General features: G+C 42.5%; 2 protein-coding genes across 2 annotated transcripts; both read right to left on the bottom strand.

Annotated features, from left to right (window-relative positions):
- Nucleotides 1-442: 442 nt before the first annotated feature.
- On the bottom strand, nt 443-1,204 carry LOC118839257 (ribose-5-phosphate isomerase-like). The gene is given in 2 exon segments (XM_036746710.1): nt 443-911; nt 913-1,204. Coding segments are annotated over 2 exon segments (711 nt in total). The 5' UTR covers nt 1,155-1,204.
- A 1,365-nt stretch (nt 1,205-2,569) lies between these two features.
- Nucleotides 2,570-3,076, bottom strand: LOC118838504 (peptidyl-prolyl cis-trans isomerase A-like). The gene has a single exon (XM_036745819.1). The coding sequence runs from the start codon at nt 3,065-3,067 to the stop codon at nt 2,570-2,572; it is 498 nt and encodes a 165-aa protein (XP_036601714.1). The 5' UTR covers nt 3,068-3,076.
- Between the last annotated feature and the right edge of the window lie 7,095 nt (nt 3,077-10,171).

Genomic DNA, 10,171 nt, shown 5'->3' with positions numbered 1-10,171 from the left:
GAGCTATTAAAATGTAAACTCAAAAACAAACCAACAAACCAAGAATGAAGGCATAAAGATCATCAATGGTTCCAGTAAGGCATCAGGGGGCCACTGGCTCAGCCCTTTATAGACTGGGCTGGTACAGTGGCTGATATTTTGGGATTCCCCAGCAAACCAAACACTCAGAAACTTCATAAGAAACCAGCAGCCTCAAGTCAAGGATTCAAAAACTGGGTTTTTTGGTAGTTTCATATAAAACATGAAATGAAGTTTTTTTTCTTTAAAAAAAGTGAGTATTTTTAGATAGAAAAAATATATGTTTCTCTATTTCCTTAAAAAAAAGAACGGGCATTCAATGACATTTCAGGAGACCCCCACGCTCTGACCGGCCGTCCTGGGGCAAGTACATTAAGGCAAAGGCTCTTGGGCTTCTCTGCCTCGGCGACCGGTGAGGCCTCGGTCAGTGAGATGGCCTCTCCCTCACGGTGACGGAGCCATCCTCCATGCCAAAGTAGACTTTTTCAGCCATGTTGATAAAGAGACCCGTGTCCACAACTCCTGGTATCATTTTGATGGCCGTGTTCACTTCACTCCATTTATGCACCCGGTCAAACTTCCAATCCAACAGAAAGTTTCCATTATCCGTTACCACAGGGCCAGCCTTGCGCTCAGCCATCCGCAGCTCAGCCACTCCGCCAAACATCCGGGATAGGGCCCTGGTCACAGGGACATATGCCATTGGGATGACTTCAATGGGAATTCCTTTCACCCAGTGGTCGCCAAGGTTCTTTGAATCCTTCCTGTAATCGGCAATAACAATAAAACATTTGGCGTAGCCGGCTACAATCTTCTCCTGAGTCAGACAGCCTCCGCCACCTTTGATGAGGTTGAGGTCAGCATCTACTTCATCAGCACCATCGATAGCAAGCAAGCTCTGGGTGGCGGTCCAGGTCACTTAGTGGTAAGCCATTCTGAAGAATTAGCTGCCGGGCCTGAAAGGATGTAGGAATACAGACAACGTTCAGGTTTTCTTGTTTTACTCTTTCAGCTATCCTCTGTACAGCGTGGATGATGGTAGAACCGCTGCCGATCCCCAGCACTTGATTATTCTTCACGTGGTTCTCTACGGCCGTGCGGCCGGCCAGACGCTTGGCTTCCTCGGTCTTGGACATGGTCCGGGCAGCGGATACGGTGGGGAGCGGGGGCGCGGGAGCGAGCGCGAGAGCGGGCGGAGCCAACAAGCATTTATTAAGTGCCTACTATGTGTCAGGCACTGTGCTAAGCCCTGGGAATACAGAAAAAGGCAACAACATGACCCCTGCCCTCAAGGAGCTCCCAGTCTAAGGGGGGAGACAAAATATAAACAACTCTGTACATATGGATAGTAAGGTGGTACAGTGGATAAAACTGCTGGGCCTAGTCAGGAAGAACTGAGTTCAAATCCTGCCTCAGACACTTACCGGCTCTGTTACCCTGGGCAAGTCACTTAACCTTGTTTGCCTCAGTTTCCTCATGTGTAAAATGAGTTGGAGAAGGAATGGCAAACCATTCCAGTATCTTTGACAAGATGACCCCAAATGGGGTCATGAAGAGTTGGACGTAACTAATCAACCAAAAAAATCCGAAAGATATATACAGAATAGAGGAAAGTGGTCTCAGAGGGAAGGCACCAACGGGGAGGGAGGAGGAGGAGATCAAGAAAGGCTTCTTGTAGAAGGTGGGATTTTAGGTGAGTCTTGAAGGAAGTCAAGAGACAGATAAGGAAGAACAGCATTCCAGGCATGGGAGACAGACAGTGGTGGGAGATGGAATGTTGTGTGGGAAGAACAGTGAGAAGACCAGTGACATCTAATTGTAGTGTGTTACAATTAGTTCATCTGGAAATAATGATGAATTATTATAGTGGAGCCCATGGTGTTATTGATTAAAGACTACCATTCTACTGAAGTAGCAGAAGGGAGGGGGTATGGTAGCTGTATAGTTACTTGAAATGCAAGTTTATAATGATAGTAGTAATGATAATATAACAATAATTTTGAAAGCTGGACAAAATCTCATGAATTAGATTCCATGAATTCACAACTCAATGATAATTCATATAAAGAGTAGGCTGAGGTTTACCTTTCTTTTATCTGGAGGAAAAGACTAAGAAAATTAATAATGTAAAAAGGCTGCATATTCAGCATTACTTACATTTCTAATTCAATATACGCTTCTGAGGAAGAGAGATTAGTTCATTTTTGGTTTTATATCCCCAGCATCTAACAAATGGTTGGAACATAGAAGGTGGTAATAGGTGCTTGTTGATAGATTGATTAAGAAAATAGAATCTTTTAAGGTGCTTCTGAGGTACCCTTTTATTTATTTGCTTATTTTTGGTATTTTAGTTTTTATTTCATAATCACAAACTTAACTCTGTTGTCTAGCCAGACTTGTGTAAAGGAAAAGGAAATGAAATCCAAAGATAATTGCAACAAGTGAGAACACATGGATTACAGGGTATAAGAGCAGATGGGCTTTGGGGGTGCTCTCTCCAGCTACAGAGGAATGGTTAGATGGTTAATACAAAGAACAAAACAAAAAAAACTTATGAGAGTTGTCCACAGTCTGCGATAGTGATCTTCTTGATGGTCTTGCCATCCTGAGAACCGAAAATCTCCATGGCTTCCACAACGTCCATGCCTTCCTTCACTCGGCCAAAGACCACATGCTTGCCATCCAACCAATCAGTCTTTGCAGTACAGATGAAAAACTGGGAGCCATTTGTGTTGGGTCCAGCATTTGCCATGGACAAGATACCAGGACCAGTATGCTTCAGGATGAAGTTCTCATCAGCAAATTTGTCCCCATAGATGGACTTGCCGCCAGTGCCATCATGGCATGTGAAGTCACCACCCTGGCACATAAACCCAGGAATGATTCTGTGGAAGGAGGATCCCTTGTAACCAAATCCCTTCTCTCCAGTGCTCAGAGCACGGAAGTTTTCTGCTGTCTTTGGAACCTTGTCTGCAAAGATCTCGAAAGTAATCCTGCCCAGCGGCTGGTTATCGATGGTGATGTCGAAGTACACGTTGGGGTTGGCCATGGCCACAGATGCCTGGGCTGGGTGTGACAGCAGAGGAAGAGGCAGCACAGATCGGCGTCCGGTGGATGGAACCAAGATGAGGACTCCAGGTGGTGACTGCAAAGCCTGAGGAGCAAATCATCTATGTGCAAAACAATGGACAAGCTAGTATTAGTCATTCTTATCTATTCATTAGATTGAAAACAATCTATTGGGCTACATGTTATTTTATACTTGATTGATTTCTATATAATTTTGGAGGTATTCCTAAGTCATGAAGCTGTATTTCTATTAAAAATATTCTACGATTAAGACTGACCTGTCTCCTCTGTTAGTCTATATTAGTCACGTGTTATTGTATATTAAAATGTCTTCAGAATGGTATGGAAATACAACATTTTCACAGATTTGGGACATTTGTCCTTTCCTTTTAATAGAAAAATGTTCTTTGATGCAGAAAATATGCTAGAGAAAGTGAGAACTTATATTGAAATGGAGACCGCAAGAAAAAATGGAAAATAAGTCAGGCTGTGAAGAAACCCAGGTTGAGGTGCTGAAATAAAGTTGCTAGAGAGTTGGTGAAAAACCATATTCTATATAGTGTTTTGGTAACTTAAGAATGTACCACTGAGAAGGAAATGAAGAGATGAGAATGAGAACAGTGCCCCCTTACAATGAGTTGAGTTTGATGTGAATTTTAAGGGGAAAGTATTTACTTAAATACCCAGCAGGCTCCTGTGGTATCAAATTGCAGGCAATACTCAGAAGAATGGAGAACAGCCAAGTGTGTTGGGCTGGACTGATACAAGAGACTGTATGTGGTACATGAACCAATGCCATTGACAAATTCTCAATAGAATGGTGGCAATATATTGGTTCACAGGATCATTGATTTTGAGATGGAAGGGGCTCAGTGACCATCTCCAACTCTGTGCCAACCTTATTCTATATACAAGGAAAACAGATCCAGAAAAATTAAGAGGCTTGCTCAAAGTTATGCTAGTAGCAAGTGACAGAGATGAGATTTGAACCCATGTCCTTTGGCTCTATTTCTAGCATTTTTACACTGTCCGGGCCTTTTTTGATGGCCAGAGGGGGCAAATGTTAGTGAAAAACCCCTTTTGCCATGTTGTTGAAAACCCTTGTAACAGTGATGTTGACAAAAGTATTGATAAAGGCTTGAAGGTTGTTCTCTTTCATGACACAGAATGGCGAATCACATGGGACGTGGTGAATGCCATATAGCTTTGGAAATGCAGTTCTTGTAACCCCAAGTCCTCATGTACCTGACTCACTCCTAGGGTTGGCTTCCTGATTTGCACCCCAATATTAAATGAATACTGCATGTACGTTATTGCTTAGTGGTTGAGAGGAGTGGGGGGTGGGGATGCAGAATTTTAATAAGACATATTCTTTGCCTAAAAGGAGTTTACAGTCCTCAGTCAAAGGGCCACACTTGAGGACCTAGAGGGCCACATGTGGCCTCAAGGCCTCTGGTTCCCCACCCCTATGACTTTTTCATAAACTCATAGATAGGCCGATTTAATAGAGTTAAAGGAAACTTACAGATCCAGTTAATCCAATTATCACCATTTTATAGATGAGGGCACTAAGTTCTAGAGAAATGAAGTGATTTGCTGAAGATTACATTAGCTAATAATTGGCAAGAGTTGAGTCTTGAGTCAAAACCCCTTGATGCCAAGCCCACTGCCTTTATTTTTAAAAATACATTATTCTGTTCACTGACTAATCCTCTTCCTAGGCATGTGTGTGAGAGCCCCTTTCTTCTCTTTATGTTCAAACATAGTCTCATAGACAGGATAGGATGGAAGGAAATATAGTTAGCCATTTACAACATGAGTATTGTGGAAGTGTTTTACATAATGATATACCTGTGACCTATGTTGAATTGCTTGTCTTTCTAAGGAGGGTAGGTGGGAAGGGAGGATGGGAGAGAATTTGGAATGCAAAGTTTTAAAAGCAGATGCTCAAAAAAAAAGTTGTTGTTGCATGCAACTGAGAAATAAGATACATAGAGAATGGGGCATAGAACTCTATCGTGCCCTACAAGAAAGTAAGGGGAAAGGGAATGGGGGGGGAGTGGGGTGACAGAAGGGAGGGCTGACTGGGGAATGAGGCAATCAGAATATATGCCATCTTGGAGTGGGGGGAGGGGAGAAATGGGGAGAAAATTGGTATCTCAAAATCTTGTGGAAATCAATGTTGAAAACTAGAATATTAAATAAAAATGATAAAATTCAAGAAAAATTAAAAAAATAAATAATGCTGCAAGGTTTATGAAACACTTTTCTCCTAACAGCACTGTGAAATAGGTAGAGCAAATATTATTATAGCACCCATTTTATAGATGAGACAAACTCACTTCAGTTAAATAATGGATAAGGCTCCGTGCTTGGAGTCAGGAAAACCTGGGTTTCAATCTCACCTCAGACACTTGGAAGCTGTATGACTGGATAATTTAATTTATGTCATCTCTTTGTGCTTCAATATTCTCATCTCTAAAAGGAGGGGATTGACAATAGGTTTGGTTTAGGTTCCGTCTAAATTGATGCTCTTATGACTTCCCTGCTGATAAGGGTCAGAGACAGGATTCAAACCTAGGTTTCCTGACTCCAAGTAGAGACCTCTCACTATTATAACAGGATGTGTGAACAGGCCACAGTGGAGAGTCTTCACACTGCTGTAAAGGGAAAAGAGTCTTAGGAAGAATTAAAGCTTGGCTGCTTCCATCAGTGATCTTTTAAAATGTCAAAGTTACAGGGTATCCAGGCCACACAAATTGCCCAGTATGACAAGGCCCTATTTCTTTTTCAAGGCAATCTGGGTTAGGTGACTTGCCCAGAGTCACACAGCAAGTAAGTGTCTGAGGCTGGATTTGAACTCAGGTTGTCTTGACTACAGGGCTGGTGCTCTAATCTATTGCACCAGCCAAACCCCTATTTTTTTAGAATGCTTCCTAATGCTCTAAAGCATTAGAATGCTTTTAGAGAGACCCAAGGGTGTCTCTGTACAACCCCAAAATATTTCTTAATTAGACTTCAGAGTAGGGTCCAGGGAACAAACATTTGGAGAGAAGAAAATTCCCAGAACCTCCAGACTGTTGCTGCATGCGACCTATACGACCTTGGGCAGGTCACTTAACCCCCTCTGGGCCTCGGCTTCCTTCTATAAAATGGAGTTGAATTAGATGACTTCCAAGGTCCCTTTCTGCTCTAAATATATAATTCTATGTTTCGAATATGATTGGATCAAATATGATAATGCATGTAAAGCATTTTGTGAATCTTAAAGCGCTATATAAATGCCAGTTATTGTTGTGGGACCAGAAAGGGAAGTGGATGAAAGTCTTAACAAATGGGGGGGCTTTGTTGGGGATTCTTAGCTTTTTTGTGATGTCATGGATACCTTTGGCAGTCTGGTGAAATTTATGGGCCCCTTCACAGAATAATATTTTAAAATAAAAATAGGATTATAAAGGAAACCAATTATACTGAAGTACAATTGTCAAACTATATTAAAAACAATTTCATGGGCCCGAGGTTAATAACACCTGTTCTAGGTGCTCAGGATCTCAGCCAACTCCTTTTTTTCAGCTGACAGCAGCCAGTACTATAGGATAAGGAGAAGAAGCACAGTCAACAGGGGAAACTCCAGCCTCAAAGGGGCACGAATTATGAAGCAGACTACTTATAAGAGACATGTAATTATCAAAGGCTGGAGAGCTTGATTATCCCATGAGAGAAAGAGAGACAGACAGACAGACAGATAGACAGAGACAGGGAGAAGGAAAGACAGAGAGACAGAGAGGCAGAGAAAGACACAGATGCCCAGAGAGACAGAAAGAAACAGAGAGAGAGAAACATATACAGAGAGTCAGAGACACAAAGAGAAATACAGTGTATGTGTGTGTGAGAGAGAGAGAGACAAAGAGAAAGAGACAGAGGGAGAAACACAGTAGTGTGTGTGTGTGTGTGTGTGTGTGTGTGTGTGTGTGTGTGTGTATGAAAGAGACAGAGACAGAGAGAAAGAGAGACAGAGACTGCCAAGACAAAGAGAGAGACAGAGAGGGACAGAAAGGCAGAGAGGCAGAGAAGGACACAGACACACAGAAAGAAACAGAGAAAGATAGATTCAGGAACAAAGAGACAGAAAGAAACAGAGAAACACATAGAGAGAGTCAGAGACACAGAGAGAAATAGTATGTGTGTGTGTGCGTGCAATGTGTATGTGTGTGTGTGTGTGAGACAGACAGAGACACAGAGAATGAAGCAGAGAGAGACAGACAGACTCAGAAACATAGAGAAAAACAGAGAGAAAGAGAGAGAAAGAGAGACAGAAATAAAAAGAAACAGAGAGAGACAAAGGCAGAGAGAGAGAAACTGTGTGTGTGTGTGTGTGTGTGTGACAGACAGACAGACAGACAGAGGCACAGAGAAAGAAACAGAGAGAGATGGAGAGACAAAGACAGACTCAGAAACACATAGAGAAAAACAGAAAGAGAAAGACAAGAGACAGAAATAGAAAGAGAGAGAGAGAGACAGACAGACAGACAAAGGCAGAGAGAGAGAAACACAGTAACACAGTGGTGGGGTGTGTGTCTGTGTGTGTGAGAGAGAGAGAGAGAGAGAGAAAGAGAGAGAGAAAGAGAGGGACAGAGACAGAGAGAGAGGGAGAGAGAGACAGAGGCAGACAGAGACAGAGAGACAGAGATTGAGAGTGACAGAGAAAAACACACACAGAGAGACAGAGAGATAGAAAATTCTGAGCGAGAGGATGTATCCCTTCATAGGAATTGGGATGTGCTTTATCCAGTCAACTACTTTTTCTGCTGGAGTAAAGCTGCAAGAGAATTATCCACTATGGAAAAGAGAGTGGGTTTTTTCCCCCTCCTTCTCCTTCAAATATGATACCCTAGAGGAATTGTTCAAGAACAATTTATCCTTAACCCTTTTCCCCAGAATGCTGCCAACTGCCAAGGTCAGTTTCAGCTTAGTTTATCGGTTCTAGAAATGCCATTTGTGCAAGTCAGAGCTGTTCGAAGCAGTTTCAAGTGTTGCGCTCACCTTGTGCCTTCATAAATTTGGTTGGTTCTATAAAATCAGAGCAGGAATTTAGCTGTTAGAAGCAGACTCCCCACTTTCATTTAGTCAGCTTGCCCATTAGGACTGGGACTGCACAGCAGGCACCACATTTACAGTATCTCCAGCCCTGGTTTCCTTCCATTCATGTTTCATTAAGTTCCCCTGGACTAGAGTCCAGTATCTTTTTACTATATGGTTTGTTGTTCGCCACTACTGTATGAAGTACAAAATTGACCCAAACTTGGAATATATTTCTGGGACCGAGTTGCTCGGTGCTATATTGCCCACAGCTTCTAGGCTTTAATCCAGAAGTTTGCTTTACAGCCTTCATAGTCATATGAAAAGAGCTCCCAGAAAACCAAATCATGCACGTAAAATAACTTTGGTGGGTCTTTTTTGTTTGCTTTTAAAATGCAGTGGATGCCAATGGGTGGTAGGTCATTGAGGGTGGAGGTCCAAGTGGAATTCTGAAGGATTGACAGGGTCCTGTGTAGGAGTCACGCAGGTCAACCATGACACATGATCAGGTGAAAATTCAGCCCCAGAAATTTGGAGAAGACACTGGCTCCGGAAACCGTACTTAAGGAAAATTAAAGTTTTTAAATGGCTTAAACATATGTTTTTAATACTAGTTAAATGTCTTTTCTTTCTGGGGAGAAAAAAAGGGTTACCATGTTCCAAAAGGAGGAAAAAAGGATAAATATTTGGTAAAATAATCTTTTCTGCCGATGCCCTTGGGTAAAAGCAAATGAAAATTGTATTTACTACCAGGCTGGGCTCTGTTCTACACCTGCATTTTGTTTTTCTTTCTTTCTTCTTTTTTGTGTATATAACAGTTTGATTCTCATGATTTCTTAATTAAATATTTAGCAGCATATAACAGGGTAGGCTGGATTGTTATGCTATGGTTTATTGCAGTTTCTGTAAGAACACTCACTTAGCACTGCCTGCGTATTTATCTTTGTGGTGGTGTTGTAAACCACATGGAGGGAGGGCTGAATTCCACTCTGTGAGCTGTATTTGGATGGTACATAGGCTTTCAAGCTCAGCTGACTCAGGCCCACAACCTGGGCAGTCTTACTGCACCCCTGCGGGCAGCAGTGGTGTGGAGACTGCGGCCAGCTCAATTTTTCTTTTGGCCTAGTTTTGTTTTGTTTTTCAGTTTAGAGTAGAAAAGGTACTTTATGGTTCCATCCAAAGAATCTGATAGGTATGTATGCCTGCCTGAGGAGGAAATGGAGGAAGTGATGAAGGAAAGCCAGTGAGTCAGTAAGCATTTATTAAGCACCTACTATGTGCTAGGCATTATATTCAGTGATGAGGAGACAAAAAGAGGCAAAAGACAGTTCCTTCCCTCAAGGAGGTTGCACTCTAGTAGGGACACAACAAGCAAACAAATATGTACAAACAAGCTATGTACAGGACAAATAGGAAACAATTAAGAGACGGAAGGCACTAGAATTAAGTTGGGAGACACTTCTTTTAGAAGGTGGAGTTTTAAGTTGAGACTAAAGGAAAGCCAGGGAAGTTTGGAGGCAGAGAGGAGGAAGGAGAGAATTGCAGGCATGGGGGATAGCAAGAGAAAATACCAGGAACTGAAAGGTAGAGTGCCTTGTTTATGGACAGCCAGGAGACCTGTGTCATGGGGGCTAAAAGTATGTGGTGGGGAATGAGTTGTAAGAAGATTGGAAAGGTGTATGGGGGTTGGGAGTCGGCTAGGTTATGAAAGCCTTTGAACTCACAACACGGGACTTTTTAAATTTAATCCTGGAGGTGAGGGGGAGTCACTGAAGTTTTATTGAGTAGGAAAATCACTTTAGTGACTGACTGAAAGAGAGATCGGAGTGGGGAGAGGCTTGAGGCAGGCAGACCCACCAGCAGGTCATCGCAACAGTCCAGGCATGAGGTGATGAGGGCCTGCACCAGAGTGGTGGCCGTGTCAGAGGACACAAGGGGCATATTCCAGAGACACGGCAAAAACCTCTCTGCAGCCTTTGACATTCATTAATAGCCACTTTCTTCT

This window comes from Trichosurus vulpecula, chromosome 2, assembly GCF_011100635.1.
Source record: "Trichosurus vulpecula isolate mTriVul1 chromosome 2, mTriVul1.pri, whole genome shotgun sequence".
NCBI lineage: Eukaryota > Metazoa > Chordata > Mammalia > Diprotodontia > Phalangeridae > Trichosurus > Trichosurus vulpecula.
This window is presented reverse-complemented; position numbering and strand designations above follow the sequence as displayed.